Source organism: Taeniopygia guttata, chromosome 2, assembly GCF_048771995.1.
Source record: "Taeniopygia guttata chromosome 2, bTaeGut7.mat, whole genome shotgun sequence".
Lineage (NCBI taxonomy): Eukaryota > Metazoa > Chordata > Aves > Passeriformes > Estrildidae > Taeniopygia > Taeniopygia guttata.
In genome coordinates this window covers 81,831,735-81,855,553 of record NC_133026.1, presented here as the reverse complement: position 1 = coordinate 81,855,553, position 23,819 = coordinate 81,831,735, and the positions used below count along the sequence as shown (strand labels likewise).

General features: G+C 41.9%; 1 protein-coding gene across 1 annotated transcript; it reads right to left on the bottom strand.

The window, feature by feature from the left end:
• Nucleotides 1-3,251: 3,251 nt before the first annotated feature.
• On the bottom strand, nt 3,252-7,154 carry MED10 (mediator complex subunit 10). Its single transcript, NM_001245638.2, has 4 exons — nt 7,001-7,154; nt 6,747-6,830; nt 5,264-5,366; nt 3,252-4,192 (listed from the first exon to the last, which is right to left on the bottom strand). Exons 1-4 carry the CDS (start codon nt 7,120-7,122, stop codon nt 4,097-4,099), a joined length of 405 nt encoding a protein of 134 aa, NP_001232567.1. The 5' UTR covers nt 7,123-7,154; the 3' UTR covers nt 3,252-4,096.
• Nucleotides 7,155-23,819: the final 16,665 nt, after the last annotated feature.

The following is a 23,819-nucleotide window of genomic DNA, read 5'->3' as shown; positions in this document are numbered from 1 at the left end:
ACAGAGCAGCATTATCCAGCATCTTCTCATCTCACAATGTATACAATAAAGATAATTGTTTAAAAAATAATTACCTGTAATTACATATTCCATTTTATTTCCAAAATCTTATTAATCTTACTAAAAATTCAAGGATGCATTTCAAACCTGAATGGCTTCAAACTTTCCTTTGAGATAATTAAAGGGAAACAAAAATCTATTTTAGAAGCTTTGTTGATTGGCTGATATTGTTTTCATGTTACCCTTAAATAAAATTTCCTCTCACTTCCAACCATGAAGGTAAGAGAGTGGGAAAGAGGAAAGATCAAACAGTCTCCTTTACCAAATGCCTTGAAGGTTATCATCAAACAAAGCAGACATCAGGATAATTCAGACATGTGCTCCTTTTCAGACAACCAATTAACAAATGAGAAAAATTAGGTTGGATTTTTCTGTTCCATATGCAACTGGAAATGGAAAACACCTTGGTTTCTAGCAATTCTCATTCTACAATATGAACTCATATACGCTCATTCTGGACCCCTTTTCTTGTTTGAGACAAACATAATTTACAACAGTTACCTCTCTTCAATATTATGATAAATATGGGCAGTTGCAACGATAGCAATATTATGAATCGCTAGCCCAGAGACTATAAGTGAAACAAGCATAAAATAACAGAATAAGAAAGTATCAAAAAGTTGGAACAGAAGATGAGCAGAACATGAAACCTGATTAATTAACTGAAAGGCTTTTTTGGGTTATTTTTATTTATTTTTATTTCTAATGTATATATTCACCATCCAAAAAAACGTTTTCTTAGATTCCTCAAGAAACACAGGCAGCTGAGATTTCATGATAATGTGACCTAATGTTAAACCCTAATCCTCCATCTCCAGTAACTAGTCCAGTCATCATATTTACCACACCTAGATACCAGGGAAAGCATGGGATCCATGCTTTGGCTATAAATCACCTCTCTTGAGCTAGGGAAGCCTGAAACCTTCTTCTCATCAGCAGGCATGGGTATCAGTGTTATGGTGGTAGCCATCTTCACTGTGGCCAGCCTTGGGTACTTAATTCATTAACTAATGACAATAAATCACAGACATTTCACACATTTTCAGGGCCTCTGGCCTGTGGAGCTGCTTATCTGTCATGGCCCAGGACAAAGGATGATGGCTTCAAAATTAAAGTGGGCAGGTTTAGGTATTAGGAAGAAATTCTTCACTGTGAGGGTGGTGAAACACTAGAATGGGTTGTCCTGAGAAGCTGTGAATGCCCATGTCTGGAAGTGCTCAAGGCCAGGTTGGAGAGTGCTTTGAGCAACTCCCCCATGGCAGGGGAGTTGAAACCTTTAAGATTCCTTCCAATGCAAACTATTCTGTGATTCTATGAATCCATGAGATATAAATAAGACTTCTTGGAAGCACCAGTTTTAAAGAGTCCTACTCCACCAAATCTGACACACAAGCTGGTGTCAGGGCTAGGTAACAGAATACTCCAGTATCCAGACCAGTATCTACAGGCCTCTTGCCTCCTAAATGTTCTCTCAACTATCATTTAAATACAGTTTCCCCTGCCTGCTGTCAACAATTTTGCTCTTAAGCTCCTTTTCTGACTACATTATACACACACGAAAAATCCTCTTTACCCTTTTTACTTGTGTCCTATATACATCCCACTAGGCAGTCACAGGCCTTGCTCCAACAGCTCCTAGGGACCCAGGACAATCCAGGCTGATCCAAACACAAACATGGAGTGCCTTTTCCTTGTCACTCTTCTAAGTTCACACAGTAAAATTGTGAAGGTGAAAGTGATTAGAGGTGGAACAAATACAAGGGAAATCAAGTGTGCAGGGCAGGGTAATATCAGGCAGCAATTAGATTAACTGCTAGGTAGCAAATTTTAAAATGAACAGCTAGTTCTGTTTTTGTTTTTCCTCTTGCTATATCACAGTTTGGTGGTACCTGGCATCACAGATGGGCTATGCTTCAGGCAGCTGAGCACAGACAGTGCTTCGGATGTGCAAACTATGCCACCAGTAACCCTAAACAGGCCTAAATCCCTGTTAAGCCTTTATCAGACTAGGCAGGCCTGCTATGGAGCACACGCTCATAGTGCTATTTTGGAACTCCTACTCAAAACCACTCAATTTAACAATCAGAAGTTAAAGCAATAAAATAATTTGCTGATGCAAAAAGTCAGGATGGATCTGGGACAACAAACATAAGCACGAAGGGCTGCAGCTTCACAAATATCCAAGACTAAAAGGGCTCCTCTTGCTCCCACTGCAAACCCCATCTTGTGGCAAGCACATTTCTGTCCCTCTCAGGATTTTTCATAGAGATGCACAGAGAGAAATTAAAGAGAAAAGAATTTCTATTTCTGCTCCTTGTTTTTCCTATGTGGAATGTGTTTGGAGAATTGTTTACCTGGAGTGAGTGCTTGATTGGATTCTGGTGAGAATTGTTTGAGCCTGACGGCCAATCCAATCCACTGTATCTGGACTCTTGAGAGAGGGTAATGAGTTGTGTTAAGAGTGAGGGATAGAGTCAGAGAAAGTAGTATGTAGTTGTAGTTGTTACAGTGAGCTCATGGGCACCCTGTGCCCCCCTTCCCCGGGACCCTGTGACTCTGATCAAGATAACCCCTGGATCCTCCTTTCTGCCCCAACGGGGTTGGCGGAGAGCCAGGAAAGCCCACCCTGTCCAAAACCTATATAGACCCCCCTGACATTTCCTGTTCTTCCTCTTTTGCCCCGCTCTCCCATGGACACCACAGAATAAAGAGAGCTGTACCAACCTACCCTGGGTTAAGAGCTTCTTTTGAATATTTTTTCCCTCTCCTGAGATTCCTCCCCTCACTGCCCCTTATCTCTGAGCTAGTCAGATTCATCGGGGCTGCGTGGAGGGGGGGAAACTACAGTAGTATCCTCCTTTTATATAGTATATAAATGTATTTTAGCATAGTTATAATAAAGAAAACATTCAGCTTTCTGAATTGAGTTAGACATCATCATTTCTTCCCATTGGGTTCACTCGCATTTACAATACCATCTACCCCACAAACCTCCTACCTCTGGGTGAGGAGCCACCATCCTGTTCCATACTGGAGCTCCCTTATGTATGAACACTTACAGATCCCACAGATAAGCTCACAGCTAACGACGACTTCAGGTGACAATTGCTGATTTCCAAAATCTCCTGTTTCAAGGAACTAAAATTGAAGTTTCATCATAACACCAAATAACCAAATAACACCTTCAGATATAAAATTTTAAGAGCCAAGTTTTGATACACATTTTATTTCTAACAGTGTGGAACTGAGGAATATGCTATTTTTTCACAGCTTTCAGTTCACACTCCAAATAGAAGCATACAGAAGAAAAAGGTCAGGATTCAGATTTTTTAAAATTTTTATTCAACAACCTGCTTGCAGAAAATGAATAAACAAAAGCTTACATTAAATACTGTACAAGATAGTGAAGTTCTAGAAGAGCTAGTCCCCAGGTATGCTCACTTTTTATATCCTTAGCCATCTGCACTGCAGCTCCCAGAACAAAAGATCTGAAGGCTTTCCTGGCTGCAACTAATTATGACACATGAGAACTGCAGCCCTTGACAGGCTCCTGCTCAGTGGAATTTGGCAAGACAAAAGCAGCCAACTGTTCATCCTGCAGTAAAAAAACACCTGAAGTTTACAAATGAAACATAATCAAGTGTAATAAATGCATTTCTCTTAAAAACAGATGAGCCCACAATCCTGAGGCACTCTTTTCAGTAAACAAAAAACCTTGTTTTCCTGCTATGGAAATGCACTTTGTGGGAAATGCTCTGCATTGATGACTTGTAGCCAATTACATTTCTCAAACCCTCCAGGAAAGAAAAGTAGTTTACCATAGGAAGTTTCAACCACCATCACTGAGTAGAAGTCTTCAGAAAGATTCAGCAGCTTCAGACCAGAACCATGAACAACCATCAAGCTCCTTTACAGTCACCACTGCCATTTTTAGTACAGTTGTTAGGAGGGCTTGGATTCTCTCTCTCTCTCCAATCAATGTTTTTATAACATGGTGTCAGTTTATGAGACTTTTTTAGAGCTATCAAAGGGCATCTTAAGGAGGAGGATCTTCTCCTCTAATAGCTTTGTACTTTGCCATATCTTCTGGGAACACCTTTGTCAGTTCTTGAATTAACAGGCTTTTAAATTTCTGGAAAAGAAAAAAAATGTATATACATTATCTGGACAATTTATTTAGATTTCATCAAGCAATATTACCCGATGAACAGAAATGTTTGTACCCAACACACCTCTCAGTGAACTGAAGTACCCAAAAACCCCCAAAACAAAGAAATTATATTTATAAAATCCACAGAAAATGCCCAAGTGAAATCCACAGGGAATGTACCAGGCAAAGAAAAATGCCTGTGAGTTCCCAGAAATTCACTTGCATTATCCCCTAAGAAATAAAAAGCAGCTGGACCTCTCTAGTAAACGCTGATGCACCCATATCTGCCTGACTTTATTAAGGTAAGCTGATTAAGGACACATCCTCTTGATTCGATATGAAATCCACTCCACTTTCAAAAAGCAACTCACACCTGCCTTAGAAGTACACAATTTCACAAGCACAGAGGAAAGAAAAAGAAGCTCAGGACTTATCTCCATAAACCTACATTCTGCAGTACAACTTGTCATCCTCCATACTAAGTTCAGCCAAAGAACATTCTCAGAAATCACTAAACTTCCTTTTCTGATTGTGTTTTTCTGGAGTAGTTCCAGGAGTTAATCAGTATCACAGAATGCTTAGGTTCATACTAAATGAAAGTACAAATTCAGAAACCCCTAAGCACTGGCATGCATTTTCACTAATTATATAAAGACTGACTGATGATTATAGAACATATTTGACGTTTTAAACTTCTACTATCCATTCGAGACTGGAAGAACACCCCTTCTGTTTTGCTTAATTTGCACACAGCAAAATTCCACACCTGCAAAAAACCCAAGTAAAATATCACTACTGCAACATATAGCTTTAACCAATATAAAATCACAGTGAAAGCTGCATCCCCAACGGTGGGATGAACTACAGGTTTCCTTTCCTGAACAGGCTGAATCAGCACCAATTAAGATACAGGGATGCAGTGCAATTTCTAAGACAAATCACATAATAACAGAAGTTAATAACTGCACAAGTGAAAAATACCCACATATTTACAGAAAAGTAAAAACTTATCAAATACATCATTGTATTATATTTCCATTAATTCTGGTTTACCTTCATAGTGTCAATTTTTCCTTTCACTTGCTCATTTTTAGCCAAAGCTCGCTCCAGACACTCTTTAGTGTAAAGCTGAGGATTGCGGCCTTGATCTATGTATCTGAAAGCAGAAAAGACACTATGAAATTATTCTATTCCTACTAGGATGCTCTCCAAGGTACAGAATTACTCATCTTGCTGTCTTTTTCTTTCTACTATTATCTGAAATGTCCATTTTAAAAACCAGCACAGTTAAACTCAGCCATTTCTAAAAGGCAGCTCAAGGATGAGGCCAATGGCCAGAAAACCTATGGAGAGCTGGAGAGCTTTGAATGAAATATTAAAGGCACATTTTATATATATATATATATATATATATATATATATATATATATATATATATCTACCAGGTCGTCACAGGCAATAAGCACAGATGATCAAAGGAAGATGGTCCTTTTCCAAGCAACTGGAAGGGCACTAACCAGGAAGTGGATTAGTTAGGACATGGTGAGCATTAAGTACATGGGAATATGGCATCCAGCAAATCAAGGATGAAGAGGAGCTGTACATACCACAGTAGAGTAAAAAACTAACACTACTGTGTCAGCAAACCTATTTGCAATTTTGTTTTGCAATACAAGTCCTGGCAAAGGGAAACTCGACAGAGAGAACATTTAAGAGTCATCACAAATTTACAGCTGGAGTAAAAGCCCAACAGAAAAAAAGCAGTGTACAGCCAGTAACACACTGGAGTACAGCAGACCATTAACATCTGGACTTAGAAGAAACACTAGTAAATTAACTTGTCAGCTACATCACAAAAGCTCTCTAGTGCAGCTCTTCCTCTATTTTCATTTTTCTTATAATGCTTTAATTTTCTGCCAGACTGCCACTCCTGAAACTAAACGTGCGAGTACTGACTTACTTTATTTTCACTTGCAACTTTAAATCCTGATACTAATCTAGTGTAAAAGTCTATTTTTAAAAATAAAACCCGATTCACTAAATGGGTGTCCTTGCCCATGGCAGGGGTTTTAGAAACAGATGTTCTTGAAGGTCCCTTCTAACCTAACCCATTCTGTGATGTTATAAAATCACTAAATTTGGCAGAATTCTTGTTACTGCCTCCACATGCAGAAATCAAAAAAAAAAAGTCTGAAAAGCCAGGCTGGGCAGGGCTCTGAGCAACTTATCTAGTAGGCAGCATCCCTGCCCACGGTGGGGAAGTTAGAACTAGATGAGCTTTAAGGTCCTTTCCAATGCAAAGCATCCCGTGCTTCTATGAAGACAAGTATACATTTTATCTCTTTTCCTCCCTTTCTGCCTGCTCACAGGCGGAAGCTATTTCTGACCTCCTTCTGCCTGCCCACGTTCTCATGAGGCATTCAGAAGGACTGGGTTCGAGACAAGCAGCCTTCAGCCAAAATACCCACGCTGCGAAGCCAAGCTAGCTCCAGCCACCGACTGCAGCACCTCCCCTTCCAGGCAGACCCAGACTTACTCAAAAACTTCCAAGGGCACGCTGATATCGTGAAGCTGCTGCCGGCATTTGTCGATATCCTGCAAGCCCGTCACCATGAAATTCCTGTTGGGAATAAAAATGGGTTTAGCCGGTTTCCGGGTCGCTGCGCTGCCCCTGACGGGGGGTGCAAGGCCAGCGATACCCGGGCACAGAGAATGCCCCGAAGCACCACCCTGGGCCTGAAGGGGGAGAAGGCCCCGCGGCTCGGCCCGCCCCCGACAACGGCCCCTCACAATTTCTGATTGAGCCCCGTCTGGCTGCTGGGCTGGAAATCGCTGACGATGATGCCGAGCTGCCTGATATTCTCCACGAATTTCTCCAGATGCTCCTCCAGGGAGTCGAACTTCTCCGCCATGGCCGCCGCCGGCCCCGCGCCGCGCCACTTCCGCCCGGAAGCGCCTGCGCGGGAGGGAGGCAGGGAGAGAGGGCGGGACGGAGGCAGGGAGAGAGGGCGGGAGGGAGGCAGGAGCGAGGCGGGGAGGCCACCCCCCCTGTGGTGAGCCACGCCCCCCGCCGCCTGAGGGGAGCCGGGAGAGCGCCGGGAGAGCGCCGGGAGAGCGCCGGGAGAGCGCCGGGAGAGCGCCGGGAGAGCGCCGGGAGAGCGCCGGGAGAGCGCCGGGAGAGCGCCGGGAGAGCGCCGGGAGAGCGCCGGGAGAGCGCCGGGAGAGCGCCGGGAGAGCGCCGGTTCGGCGGCCGCACCCCGGCACCGTGCGCTCGAACGCGTCCCGTGTCTGCCGGCTCCCAGCGTCTTCGGGCCTGTGTCAGAAATAGAAGCGGTAACAAGCAGAGGTTCTGCTTCATAGTAAACCCCACACTGGAATCATCTGGGGAAGAACAAAACGTAGAAACACGGAATCGCAGATGGAAGGGACCATCTGGTTCCAGTTCTCTGCCATAGGCAGAGAAACCTCCCACTAGACCAGGGGGCTCAAAGCCCCTTCCCACCTGTCCTTGAACACCTCCGGAGATGGGGCATCCACAGCTTCTCTGGGCAGCCTGTTCCAGTGCCTCACTACCCTTACAGTAAAGAATTTATTCCTAGTATCCAATCCAAACGCACCCTCTCTCAGCTTGAGCCCATTATGAATCGGTCTATATTCAATAATCCAACTATCAGTCATCCCTGCAGGAAGGTTGTCTGACATGCTTAGACCCCTCATGGCACATTACAGTAACGGTGTTTTTTACAAATCGCTTGTTTCCAGTGTGCCTGTTTTGGGTTGAACCTGAGCAGATCAGTGCAGGAATGTCAGGAGATAACTCACCCAGCTCTGGGGTCCCCAACACGGGAAGGACATGGACCCTTGGAGAGAGTCCGGAGGGGGCTACCACGTTGATCAGAGGGATGGAGACCTCTTCTATGAGGAAAGGCTGAGAGGCTTGGGATTTTTCAGCCTGGAGAAGAGAAAGGGCGACATAATTACAGCCTTCTGGTACTTGTTGTGAGGCTACAAAAAAGATGGAGGGGGAGTTTTTACAAGAGCATGCAGTGACAGGACGAGGGGGAATGGCTTCAAACTGAAAGACAGTAGGATTAGATTAGATATTAGAAATAAATTCTTTACTGTGGGCGTAGTGAGATACTAGGAGAGGTTGCCCAGAGAAGCTGTGGATGTCCCATCCCTGCGAGTGTTCAAGACCAGGCTGATTAGGGCTCTGAGCAGAAGGTGTCCCTGCCCATGACAGGGGGTTGTAACTGGATTGTAACAGGAGGTTGTAAGTTTTCATCCCAAACTGGGATTTAATGTATTTTATGCATTTTGTAGCTATAACTTGCAGTGATTTTTGCTGCACAATGAGAACCATCAAAATCTGCAATTCTTAGTTTCTTGGATGTATCTTATTTTTCCATTTTCTATTCATGACAATAACATCATCAACTGGTTGGTTTCTGTTCTGGATTACCATGCTAAACCAGTAGCAGGAAGTTGAGTTTTTTGCAAAATATAAAGCACTGTTTGGGAGTTCATAGGATTAAGTATGCTAACCTAAAATGAAAAAGCCAGCAACTGTAAAGAACACTGAATATTAAGGAACGTATAGGACTGTGCAGATGTGAAATTAAAAGATAATCCTAGGATGCAGAAAACAATTTATCAATTCCAGGCCTTGACAAGTACTGTGATCCTATGATAAAGTAATCCCACTGTCTATTGATCAGCAGTTGCTGACCATCCTGTATCTATTGTTGGCAGAATGTTGTCTGGACAGCAGAAGTCCCAGAATTATGAGATTTTAAGACAAGTACTTCGCACATGAGAGATCTTGGTCTGAGGGAAAGAATAACATTTTCTAATATTTGGAAGGAAGAATGTAGAATAGGGTGCATTTACCAAGTTAGATATGAACATGAGGAACAGGGCATCAAGTTTTGAAAGAACAGTGTAAATACAAACATTTGTGTCAGACGTGGCTCTGCAGGCACAAGAGACTGGGATTCAAACAGAAGAGTTGTTTTATGTCCATTTTTCCATATGGGCAACCACATCCAGAGCAGAACTACTTCCACTAAATTCAGTAACAAACAAGGGTTTTGAGATACTGTTAAAACTTCCTCTAGTTCCTGTATGGGTGAAAGCCTTTGGTTCTTGGAATTGAGCAAATATGACTTCTAGCTTGCGTGGGATAAATCCTATAGATGTCCATGATCACATCTAACTCAGGGAATGTATTCAACAGAAGAAAATAATGGAAGCTTAACATCAAATACAGAGATACTCAGCTCATTGCAAATTTGTATTTACTAGCCTGGTTAGGTTAGATTAATGAATTATGTTAGATAAATGTATACAGTGCCTTTAAGGTTAAAATTTGCTACAAATATATTAGCAATTGTTAAATTTTTTTCATGATCACCATCTTGGGCATCGTTTTCATGTTCAGGGGTAAAATGTAAAGATGAATAACTTATGTTCCAGTGAGAGAGAGAGAAATAGAAAGAAAGGAAGTCAGTCTGACAACTGAATTGATCAATAGGCATGTAGAGACAGGAAGATTTAGAAAGAAAATATCATGGCTCATGATATAAGTAACCGTATTGCACTCATATCCTGATTTTCATACAGGCAATGGACAATTACAGACTTGTAAGCTGGATATCTGTACTGGCAGTTAAGTAGGGTTTGTAATAAAGGATGGAATGAGAGGCCATATGGATCAATATGACCCATTTAGGAAGAGTAGCACAGATTACATGAAAGAAAATCCTGTTTTGCAAATCCCTAATGAGTTTTTCAAGGGGTCAGCAGGGATGGAAATAAAAGTGATCTAAACAATACAATCTACTTGATTTCTCATAAGTTCTTAGAGAAATCCTTAAAAAATCTTTTAAGGAAATAAAGGAATGAAATAAGGGGAGAAATCCTAGACTGAATAAAGAACTGAATTCCAGATAGGAAATGCAGGACAGGGGCAAACATTTAATTCTTGCAAGGGGAGAATTGATCCCAGCAGAGTTCAGCGGGAAACTAGGCTGAAAATTGGGCCATTTAGTATGTTCCTAGGTGACCCAGAAAAGATATCAGATGGTACAATGAGTAAATTTGCTTATGACAAAATTACTTAGCACACTAAAGATGAATGCAGTTTGTAGGAAACTATAGAAGGACCGTAAAAGACTTCAGATGGATCGTGTAAAGCGATGCGCATAGCGAGCAAAATCCCCTAGTTTCACATGAAGATTCATGACCTCTTGACCATTACCATACAGAAGCAAGACCTGGAGATCAGAATAGAAAGTTCTTTGAAAACATCAGGTCAGCACTCAGCAGAGTTCAGAAGTCATGTGGAGAGTTAGAAATTGTCAGGAAAGGAATGTAAGAACAAAACAGAAAATGTCATGCTACTGCATAAATCCACAGTTTGCCCCAGCCTTGAATACTGTGTGCAGTTCTCATTCCCTGGAGTGGATCTGGAAAGGAGTCAGAGCAGGACTGCCAAGTGTAGATATTAAATGGCTTCTGTAATAGGAAAACATGAACAGATAGGGACTCTTCAGCTTGAGAGAGAGAGCCCATAAATGAGACTTATGGCCAATACTTCACAGTGTTTACAGAGCCATCCATGGTCTGGAGCCTAGACTGTCTTTCAGCACAAAAATCAGGGACCATTAAAGTAAAGCCAAGAAGTGACAACTTCAGAACATACAAAAATCATGACTGTGTGACTATTTGCCAATGGATGTTATGGACAGAAAATGCTTAGCTGTGTTGAAGGGAATATGGGACAAATGCTTAGTAAACAGCCAGGGAGATGTAGGTAAACCACTCCTGGCTCAAGAAATCACATGAACTGAAGGTAGTCCAAGGCCAGGAGGGTAGTCAGGAGAGGTCTCATAGATGCTTTTCTTGACTTTGCTCTTCAGCATTTACTTCTTGTTAGTGCTGAGCACAGGATACTGACTGACCCAGATGGAGCCTTCATCTGAAATCTGGGGGGTTACTGGTATGAGGGCCTCCTTGCTTGGAATGTCAAATGATGACCTGTGCTGTGAAGGATGCCGACAGATTGCATAATGGTTTCTTACCAAGCAGAACATAAAAAGATTGATTTGAGACTGTTTATACAGCCTTTGGGTCTGGAAAAAAGCTCAGCTCGCTGTTTTCTTATTTAGTCTTACATATACTCTAGATAAATTACTTGTCCAATATAATACAACACAACTTGGTGTTTAAGATTCATTACCGAAAGTGCTGAGACAGTCAACTTCTCATGAATACAAAAAGCAACATATAATTCATCTGTTTGTCCATCTCTAGAACTATACCTCTCCTCCCAGCTCATGTTTTCTGATGCTGGCCAGTAAAGTGGAGGAAAAATAATAAAGAAAGTAAAATGGATCATGTTTTCTCTCCTATCTTTCTCTCTTTTTTATGCATGATTATATCACTTCTTCGTTCTGCAGACAAAGAAATGGTGGTTGAAATTTTAGGTCAGAATTTAGGTAAGAATTCCATTGTGTGAGCCATCTACCCTTCATTGTTTTAATTACAACAGCGATAAATAAGCAGAAGAGAAGTAGGGGAGATAGATGTGAGCAGCACAGACGATACCATTCACCTGCTCCTGATATGTCAGGCTGATGGCAATTTTGTTTAGGATGTTTTTCAGCTGACTCAGAAGCATGTAGTACTATCAGATTATACTGCATAAAAATAGTGATACAATAAAATAAACAATTTTTTAAAATCAATTATGCAGCTGAATGAGACCTGTAATTATAATTTCCATATAGATTTTTTGTTTAGTAATGTGTTCATTAATGACTTGAAATAATACATGCCTTACCACAAAGTAGCAGGATGATGCATTCATGTATCATGGCTGGATCTCAGTCTTACTGAGATCATCTAAATTTATTTATCTAAGAAACAGCAGAATCAGGATTTTGGTCATAAGATAATTTTGTGGTCTTCCAAGTCCTGCAGATCTGGGAATGTTCTGGGACCTGATCCAAAGATAACTGAGACTCATGAGGTTCTTTCTATTGATGGTAAAGGACATTGGATGACAGTCTGTTCTCACAACACTGCCTCCGAGGAGGTCAGCAAGACACAGCAAAGGACTTACATATATGTTTCAGGACAGAAATATTATTTTCACAGTGTAGTGATAACTCATCTAGATCTGCAAAACCTTTTATTTCATATCCCATAAAGAATTAATTCTTAATTTTGTTTTTCAAAAATATGCTGAGAAATCAGTGGAATCTGTGGTTTTTTTCCCCCTGGAATACTAAAGTTATTAATCAAACTCAGTTTATGTTACATTCATATTGCTGACATATGTCATTTAAAGCAAAATTAAGGTCTACTCTTCTGAAATGCAGAGTTGCTTTCAATAGTTTTTGAGTAGCCTTTTTTTACCATGCATCTGAGAAAGATGGGTATTTATATATATATGTATACATATATGTATATGTGTATGTAGTCATACTCCTAGAAAAATGCTCCTCTGATTATGCAATACTAACAAGTAAGATTGATTTGCCTATTGCTGTTTTTCATTTTTCCCCTGTAACTCAGAATAAGTAGCGTCCTGTATTTAAAACAGATACTTTTTTCATTACTAATGATACAGGAAAGAAGGTATCAAATTGTCCCTGGGCAGGGACAATTTCCAAGACTCCCAGACAACATATGTGCTGGCAAATGAAAAAGACCTAGGACCCTTTTCCAGCACTGGGTCCAGCTGGCGTGGAGCAGCCCTTATTTGTATTCAAAATCCTGAAATGTACCTGAAATCAGGAAGAATCTGGGTGGTCCAGATGAAAAAGCTGACTGTACCTTTGTCACTGTTGTACAGTGTAGTGCCTGTGCTCCTCTGTTTGTGTCCTTCCCTGTCACTTCTCATTTTTCTAAGGTAGAGCCATTAGTCACAGTGTACAGGAAGAAGGAAGTAATGGCTACATGGGTTCAAACCAGGAGACAAATCAGCAAATCAGAAAAATTACTTAGCATTCAGGGTTATGCCCCTGAAAGAGGTTTAGATAAGCAAGTTGAGCACAGCCATGCTCACAACTGGTATGGAGCTACTGGCACCACTTACTTGGGGCTAGATATCATAGAAGGATAGAATATAAAAGAATGGTTTGGAAGGGACCTTAAAGATCATCTAGTTCCAACTTCCCTTCCATGGGCATGACACTTTTTACTAGATCAGGTTTCTCAAAGCCCCATCCAGCTTGGCTTTGAACACTTCCAGAGATGGGGCACCTGTAATCTCTCTGAGCAACCTGTTCGGAAGTCTCACCACCCTCACAGTGAAGAATTTCTTCCTAACATCTAATCTAAATCTCTCCTCTTTAGTTTGAAACCATTTCCCCTTGTCGTATCATTATCTGCCTAGGTAAAAAAGCTGCTCTCCCTCTTTTTTATAATCCTGGGCCTTATGGGGATGTCCTGTAGTAGAGGCTGGAATCAGTGAACACTACAGGGTTCAACCTCATCACTACAAAGTGTCTCATGTTCACAGAAATCCCCACAAGCTGCCTCCAGAACTGGGACTACCAGTTCTTCTTTTGAAGTGCACAGGTTTAAACCAATAATGGTGTAAGAATGTGTGGGTGACAGTAGGCTCTGGGAGACTTCAGAACATGATGAAGCGAAAGGTTTGACTAGATGGCTCCCCCAGTCCATCCTGTCCTGTGGACTCTTGGGACATAGTCCTAGCATGTTGGCTCTCTGGTATACTTGGTCATGTCAGTAGGAATTCCTTCCTGAAAGGCACTAGGAGACAGGCAGGCAGGCAGTACACCAAAGCCTCTCTTTGTACTATTATTTGGGAGGGGCCTTCAAGTGCCTCTTCAATTTTAAACTTGTTCTTCACACTCTTGCATGTTGATATCCCACTGTCTCCACAATCTGCCTGCATCACTGTGAAAGATACTTTACTATTCATACCCAGCATCCAGTCTTCAAATAGGTTTCATTTACAGAAGTTGCCTGAGGAAGATTCTAATTTATAGCTATTGATTCTTTCCACACCTCTGTCTAACTGCAGAAGAAATGCTTTCTTGCCCAGTTAGTTTAGATATAGATAGTGTCCATATCTATTCTGTGCTTTAATCAACTAATTGAATCATCTCTCAGACTTTTATATGATAAATTAAACACTCTGAATTCTTCACACCTTTTTTCTTTAATGAATTTCAGCTCTTATGTGTTTCAATTTTTTTCAATATCAGCAGAAAAGGGAAGTGACCTCCACATTTCATTTTAGTATTGGTCCCCACAATGGTGTTGGTCCCTGTTCCCCCATGCCTTGTGCCTCGTCCCTATCCCTTCCTATTTATGCACTACAGGGTTGCAGAATTCCTCTATTCAACATGATTCCTCTATGCCACCAGGTTGTGATGATCTGGTACATAGTGACCCCTAATTTCCTTTAATGTTTCCTTTTACAGGGAATATGGCCTGCAGTTAAATAAACTTGCATGATTTTCTCCTAAGAGGATTACTTCACAAATGATTTTTATTAAAACACGTTAATTTCACAAAAACAGCTATTCCATTCAGTCTGCCTCCACACTCTATCACTTTTCTGGTCTTTCTGTATGCTTTTCTTTTATTTGCAAGTTTTATTTACCTCCAAACCATCAATACAACTATTAAATTATGGCAGCAGCAGTCCCTTGGGAATTCTGCTGGCAATATTGCCAGATGAAGTCACACTTGTAAACAGAGAACCTCGTCTGTCATATTGCTTCTAAAACTCAATTTGGAATTATTAGAACAGCCTGATGTGAGGCAAATTCCAGGTTAAATCTGGCATAAGGGACTGCCAGAAGGTCCTCTTTTTACAAACTGTATGGATGAGTTTTCTCAGATTTATCTTGCTCAGGCCATTAGTCCAATGCTATTCCAACAGGCATCGTGTTCCTTCATGTCTCCACAAGCTCAGGCTGTGCCATATAAGATCATCATATAATAAAAACACTATTTTTATTGGTCCCTGACTTTCCAAAACAGCTAGTAGCACAGGCTGTCAGACTGCTTTCTGTATTGTGAAGGATGAAAATCTAGAGCAGGAAAAGCCTGTTCTTGCAATGATCACATCACAGACCCCATAGTTTGTCTCTTTTCTGTGCCTACTGCCTCCTTTCTGCTTCCCAGCACAGGTCTTCAGAGACAACCTCAGAGCATATCTCCAGTGAATGCCAGTTGGCCCTCCTGCCCTGCAGTTCTTCTGGAATGGGACAAAACGTGACTAGAGATGGAGGTAAAAAACATCCACATGAGCACAGTTCACCATGGTGTTGTGCCTGGGGCCTCATGTATCTTCCCTGATTTTCACCTTAGCAGGCATCTACTGAAGAAACAGAAGACACTGTGTGTCCTAGGGACCATGGCAGAGAAGACTGATCATGCATAGGTAGGGAACAGCCTGCCCTGATGCCAGAGAAAGGCTGATAGAAGAGGAAGGGACCGTCTGTTCTCAGAATAGGAGGAAATCAAATAAGTTAAACTGATTCAAGAGGTGTTTGTTCCCCTGCCTGCTCAAGGCCCTGGTGCTACTGGGTTGACAGCAGCCTTTCCACTCTCTGAACCATAATGTCAGATCTGGTTACAGCCTCCTTGGATGAGTACCACAGGTAGAGGGATGAGTCCTTGGGCAAGCCTCATGAGACACTTCTGAAAATAAACACACTCTACCTAAAAGCTTGGATAGATCCTCCTTTTCCAGTTTTCACTTATTTTTATGCTTTTGCATTTCATATACCACCGAATACATTTCAAATGCCACCACTGGCTAAGAGTTCAATAATATGTATGAATCTTGTTGCATGGGATTCTGCTGCAATAGCCAGCTATGGCTGAGAGGTTGTGTTTAGCTCTACCCATCACCACTGCTGTAGTTGTGCTCTAGGTCTACAACAGACCTAATTTAACCTACTTTGGATACATGTCTTAGACCCAAGAAGATTTTTTGTTTCTATTTCCCATATTTCGGTCTAGAAACAAGGATGTCCAGGGTCATCTTCTGTCTCATAAATCCAGATATAGCGGTATTCTTTAGAAACAAAAGAAGGTACTTATTTCTTCTAATTTAGTTAATTGTAACAAATTGGTTTTCACAGGAACAGCCAGATATGAATCAGCCAGCTGAGGTTTGCTCTACAGTACAACCATCCCAATCCTGACAAACCCACTCTAAAGTGCACAGCAAGCCAGCAGCTGGGGTACCTTCCAGCGCTTCCAGGACTCAAGCACAGGTTTGCTCCTACCATTCTTTTGTAGAAGATATTGCAGGAGGAAGTGCCTGTTGTTCCTAAAGCTAACAGAGAAAAGACTTCATCTTTTTGGCTTGCTAATGATAAATCCAGCAACGGATCTACAACTGTGTGCAGATTCTGATAATCCACCATCTCTATGTGCCTCTTAATGTGTACAAAGGACCACTGGCCTGCACTGATCCCACACGTGGCAAAATCCCTTCTTTGACATCTATGACTGCAGCCACAGGGTGACAAACCATTTGTTCTTCACATGGTATACAGTGAAGAACATGATATTCGGTGTTCACTATATTCCTCCTTTATAGGTTTTATAGAAGCAGCAATGAATCATGCAAGGAACTGTCATTTCTACTTCAAATGGAGCTGCCACCCAAAAAATTTATTTCTTGAACCTCAGTGGTGAAGCACATGATGTAATTTAATCATAGAAAGAACCAGTGTGGCATGCCTGATGCTGCGAATTCAGCAGGCTTGCTGTTGTAGCCATGCCTGTGGATAACTGCTGACTGGGAATGTTATCACTGGTTGGCCCTGTTAACACAGAATCATAGAATCAGGTTGGAAAAAAATCTCTAAGATGACCGAGTTCAACCATTAACCCAGCACTGCCAAGTCCACCACAAAACTATGTCCCTAAGTACCACATCTACACATAATACAGGTCTTTTGTCATATTCCAAAATGTATTTCAGACTAGATCAATGTTTCTATAATATCTGTAGATGTGACCTCCCTCAGGGTCCACCTGTCTCCCTGGGAGTTTTTGTGTAAGCTATGTATTCATCTCTCCAGCCAAGGACCAGGGAGCTACCAGCTGGTGGCAGCAGCAGCTTCTCCAAGATCAGAATGCGAGGACTTCATCGTAGTTCCTTGGCGACGCTGTATGAAAGTAAGCAAATACACACTCCTCATTTTAAAGAAATTGAGCCATTATCGCTAACCTTGCAACTAATCTAACAATTTTTAAAATAACTTTGCTTCTCTAATCCTTTGATGCCTTTTGAATTTTTTTGCTTAGTAGTTTGGGGTTTGTAATTGGCACTGAAAAACAAGCTAAAACATGTCTCTCACTGTTATGATGATCAGGCTGATGTTAAGGTCTTAGGATAAAGGACGAAGAGTTCATTGCCCATAACTGCATTGCTAGTGACCTTTCTTATGGCTGTGTGCTGTAAAGAGGAAAATGAGATAATATGGTGAGAATTAAGGGAATATGAAGGTAAAGGATTGGGGTCAAAGAAAAACTGTTGAGCTGGCATCAAAGAGGAGTGTGTGTTGTTCTGGGATCCAAATGTGATCTTATATCATCTTATACAAATGTTCTAATACTTCTCTATCTTTACTCAAAATACATCACTGAATGCCATCTTCAGTTGTATCAACCTGTTCTTTTAAAGCTGCATCACTCTGGCAGCACATCTCTTTAATCGATTCTACCATCACATCCTTCTTTTTTTATCTCTTCCTTCTTTGTCTGCTTCTCTGGATTTATGTAAAAACTCCTTATCATTGGCCCCTCAGCACTTTGTATGTTGTACTATGGAAATTTATCGTGTTCCTGTCACTTCAGGAGAGCAAAAGGTCTATGATGCTATTTAAAAACTTCAGGATCCAAAAATTATTTCATGGCACCATAAGGTCTTTGAGACTAAGTTACTGAAATTCCAGCATTCTGCCTTTAAAGTCTAACTAAAGATGTGTCTCTATGTTAATTATGTTTGTTTACACCAACATCCATCTACTGCTTAGATGATCTACAGTGCTTTTGCTGATCCAGAAGTTAATCTGGTGCCCTGAGCAGCTAATAAGAGACATTTGTGTGTCCTTTTTGTGCTGTGAACCAGAGTACTGGAACACCCGGCGTGATGCTTTCAGGCTCAGTTGCTGGCCACTGACAAGCGAGATAGGTCTGGCAGCAGCCTTCAGCTTCCTAAAGACTGCAGCTGAGGTAGGAGACCCCTCAGACTTTTCTTGGGGTAGAGAGCAATCCATGAACTGGATACTCTGCAAAAAACAGGCTACCTAGGGCTCAGATTCATATTGTTTTCCCTCACTTAAAAGCAGGATTGTTGCAAGGCCTCATCGATGGCTCTGGCTCTCAGGTTATATGTAGGATCTTAGAAAAGTTCATTATCTCAGGCCTTTAAAAATTCTAGTCGTAATTGACAGAGTCACACAAACAAAAATTTTTTATCAAAAGTAGAGGGACCATCAAATAGTTGCCGTTCCTCCAACCATTCCATGGAATACAGCTTCCTCACTGACCAGCTACAGATTTACTTCAAAGACTATACTGTAGGACCAAAATGTGGCGAGATGTCCAGGCTGAAGGTGGAACAAGGTAAAGCATGCATTGTACTTTTATTTGGGATGAAATTTGTAAGTGACTTCTGCCCTGTACTGGCCACATCTTGATTTTGTGTATGAGTGCAAGAATTTAAAAATACTTGTGTGTGTATACGTGAGAAGGTCACTTCTGACAGAGTTCTGTGATTCACACTTGTTGGATGCAAATGTCTTTTAGTCAGTAAGTAGCAATACATGGACATGAACACCCTGAACATAAAAATCTTCTCCTAAGCATGTCCAATGCTGTGCAGAATTAAAAATTAGACAGCCAACCATATTGTCCATGGCTATTGTTTACCTCACTCGTTCTCAAAAGCTACCACTGTGATACAATGGCTATTCATTTACCCAGGTATCCTTTGCATTTAGTTGGGCTTATCATGTCTGTTGAGTGGAGGTCACCTCAAGAATGCTGTTTATCTAAGTCAGTAAAAGAGATTAGCATTGCTAGATGGACTTCCAACACCAAGGAGAAGGTAAGTTCAAAGGATGTGTTAACAGGAACGTAGGAATCACACACAGACCTTTATAAGTTTTAATATTTCAGGAGTGAACATCCTTGCTGTTTGTTGCTGAAAATGCCTTTCTTCTGAATATCCTTCTAAAAATAAATGGTGTGGTCATTTTGGAGGATGAAAGGAGGCAAACAGAAAATGAACAGTCAAAGGTGCCCATTGAGATACTAGTAAGCATCAGGACAACTCAGGCAAAAGAGGGGGAGATTAATAAAATAGCTTGTCTGCTGAAAAAGAGTATGTTTGTAAGTTGGCAAATAATTAGACAAATATAAGCCCATTTGATTCTAGGAAGGAGGCTGTGTCCCGTGCTATAAATGAAATCAATGGAACCTACCAAGCCAACCTAGGTAAATAACTCCTTCAAAAGAATTCCAGGCCTAGAGGCTGACCTAATCCTGAGTATGCCAGCAGGATAAATGAACCTAAGATTCTAATGCCACATATAAAAAATTATTTTCAGGCCTGCAGAGGAAGGCAAAAAAAAAGAGCAGTAGAGGATAAATCATGCATCAGGAAGAATAAAATAAAATCTTTCCCAACTCCAGTGAAAGCCCTGAGGCATGGAATTATTATAATGCAAATTGACAGTGATCTAATCTATTTTCTCACACACTTGGGGATACTGACACACCAGATGCCCAGGGACTCATAATATAAGCTTAATTTTCTTTCTTCAGGCATTTTCCTGTTCTATTGTGTTGTACAATTATGCCCATAAACTTCTCAAGCTCCTTGCTACCAGACTGCAAGCTACTTCTTCCAGTGCTCAGGAAAGTATTCAACCGCTTCCTTCATTATATACCTGGAAGCCTTTAGATTTCCAGTGCAGATGTATTCAGGATTACTCACTGTACTGCCATTTGATCATGTGATGAAGTCAATATCCCTCTCTGACATTTACTTCTCAAATATATTTATTAAGTGTTATCACAGCCCTATTCAGTCTTTGCTGAGCTATACTAAACAAGAAAAAATATTTTCATTCTCCTACAAAGATAGCACTTTTGTTCCCCTAATCATTCCAGAAATGCTTCTGTGCACTTGTTCAATTTAACATTTTCTATCACTTGGCATTAAAATTCTGCTGCATTTAAATGGAAGTAAACAATACACATATGAACTTTTTGCTGAACCAAAGGTAACTCCTTTTTTGCAAATCAGCAAAAGTAAGAAAACCACTGGACAATATTATCCTACTAGAAAAAAACAAATAACAAAAACCTTCATGCCAGCCCCAATATCAAATTGGTACTGCAGTGGGAGTTCAATCTCCAGCAAGTGGCAGGTGCTTCTCTACCACAAGAAGAGACTGAGATGCCCTTCATTAGCTGCACCCTGCTCTGCATGGAGCTGAGGGCTGCTGCCAGACCTGAGCTTTGATGTCCTGTGTCACTAATATGCCTGAAAGCTGCTCTCCAGCTGAATATATAGGAGAAATATCTGCCAGAGGTCAGTCTGTTTTGCATACCCAGATGCCTCTCTGATTTGAAAGTCGTTGCGTCAATCTAGGATGTCTTTATGCCCTGTAAGTGGATCAACGAGTCCTGCTCCAAGACAAGGACAGAGATGTCTGGTAGATGGCAGGTGAGTTCAGTTTGACTCCTGCACTTGGCCAACTGGTGAGAAGGTATAATAATTAACAAAGTTAATAGATATATTTCTTCTGTTTAAGATACTAAGGAACAGAAATTTATTAGGAATGTGTAAAGAGACATCATGGACCAAATTTGATTTTTTTTACAGTCAGGGAATATGTGGATAAGGACAGTCTAGATACAGGGGAGATCTCCCCTGCAAGATGTTTAACTACCTGTTTTCCCTCAAGACTTTGTTGCAGACAGGTAGAGAAATTATAAAAGAAAGGCTTCATAAAATCAAGCCTGCTCTGCTAAATTAATAGCTGGCCTGTTACTTCTTCTAAGTGCAGCTAAGTACTTTGCAAGTTGCCATGCAAAAACAATCTTGGAATGAGAATTCATTAACACGACAATCTATTCCTTGGGTGAAAAACAAGTGCACCTATATAAACAAGAAGATCTGTCCTGGGAGAATCAGTAGAGAAAGTATGTAAACTATAGATGTGCAAAATGTCATGTACTGACCAATGTGAATGTATTGTTAACCAATTAGATCTGACACAGTGCCCTCTGATAATATTGTAAAATACAACTCATACAATAAAGATTTTACTTTTTCTTGCATGAAGAAAATGGAGTCTCAGCTCATTTATTACAACAGACTTGACTTCAAGGCATCCAGAGTCCATACTAGACTAACCAAATAACTTGCTTGCAGAGGAAGCCTGGGTAAGAAAAAGAAGAGTTCGCTCCATCACTTCAGCTTTTTGACCCTGCAGACAGCATGGGCACAGACTGTGATGAATTTCACTACTTTCAGCACCACCAGAACAGCACCCTGTGGCAGCAGAACCCTGTTTGGCCAGGCACACCTATTACACCTTCCTCATCGCTGAAACAACTTTCTCATAATTTCTTCATTAATCTTGTACCATTTCAGAAGGCCACAGAAGGGATGCTTGGCTCTGCCCCACCTTTGCAGAGACCTTGCTCTTTTCTTTTGGCTTCACCACTAGGTAGATGGGAGGTAGATTATGTTGGGACAGGTAAATAACTTCCATAATGTTAAATTAACGATCACAGCTCCTGCTGCCACCTGCCACAGGAACACTATGCAGAGACCTTTCAGTTTAAAACATTAATGTAGCCGACAAAAAGGCTCACATTGCTGGTTGGCAGTGTGGTTCAGTTCTGCATCTGTGCCACACCACCCTGCCTTACCCTAGTTATTCATCCAGAGGTGACCACTGAGCACCTTGTTTCACCTGACTGCCTGTGGGGACTGAAGCTGCAGGTGAAGATTCTGCGATTGCCAGTTTTTGCACCAGAGCAGGAACAGTCTTCCAAGCTGTCCCACAGGTTTCTCAGCGCCCTGCTCCATATGCTGATAAGAATTTTTCATGTCTGCCTTAGCTTCTTCCCCTGCAAGTCCTGCTGGAATCACTTTCTGATGAAGCACAGATTACTTTGTTTCCTGGAAGCGTCACACACCACGAGATGCCTGGGTGCAGTTTGTCTGCATTTCAGAAATTTCCCAGCTCCATGGATGGACCATCAATAGTTCAGGAGAGTGGCATTTCTGCCACACCAGAAAGCTATTAAGGGAAGGCTTGAGCACAGTTTCCAATTACCTATAATCTGGAGGTTCTTCAACTGCTCAGGCAAATGTAGGTAGAAGATGAATATTGGATGAACAGAACAATCTTTGACATTTCAGCCTCCACCCACTTCACATTCGCCTGGATGTCTGACCTCCAGGGAAACACTCTGTCAACAGTACTTCACAATATAGATCTCAGGGGCAGGGCATTTAGCAAACACCTCTTCTGCAACAGACCCAGCTGGGTATCTGCACACAGGAGAAGATCAGAGCAACTCAAAGGGTTAGCACACTTGGATTGGCAAGGTCAACAGGACAGAAGGCAGGAGCAAGCAAGGACAGTGTTGTGGCACCTGGGCCTCCCCAGGCCATCGCTGACAGTTTGCTCACAGCCCTTCATTTTCTCTCTGTTCAAAGCAGGCTGATGGAGAAGCACTGGCTACCACAAGTCAACTTGGCCAGTATCTCCTGACATTGCTCTAAGGAGTCTTCAGAGACCAAGAGGAGATCCACCTCCACATCCACCAATGGGAAATGTGTTATGGAATATAATGCTGCTGTTGCTCCTCCATACAACAGATGTAATAACTTTGGGCCCTGCCTTCACTATTCCTCAATTCAAAGCATTTCTTGTAAATTTTTTTTTTCTTTTCCAGTCTCTGAAGGTAAAGAAGATGATGGGAACAGAGATTTTGGGAATCAGCTGCTCCTTCCTGTACTACAGAGTCCCAGGAGGACAGACATAACTTGGTCTAGAGGGCAGGGATGGGATATGTGTATCTGCTGTACTGAAGAAAGCAAGATGGTCCCAACACAACAAACACCAAAATGCGTGCACACACACACACGTTATGCACTTATAACTATTTTAACCGTTTATATATCGATTTCTATAGACATTACATATGTGATTATACATGTTTAGGCAGGTAGGTGTAACTATCTACGCACACGCACTTACAGGCCATGGTGTCCTTACACATGACCACAGAGCTGTTGCGTCTCTGCGTTAGGTGCGGGCTCTGTCCGTGCGCACACACGTGCGCGGAGCTGCCGCGGTGTCGTTTCCCGGCCGTGTGGGCGGCGACACGCGCGCACACACACACTAAGTGTGCAACACCTGCCCACGCACCCGCGGGTCTGTCCCGGCGCCCCTCCCCGCCGTCACCGCCCCCGGCCCGCCCGGCCGGGCCGCTGCCGCAGCGCGGGGCGGAGCGGGACGGTGCCCGCGCTGCCCGCCGGCCGCCGCCCCGCCGAGCCCCGCAGCGGCGG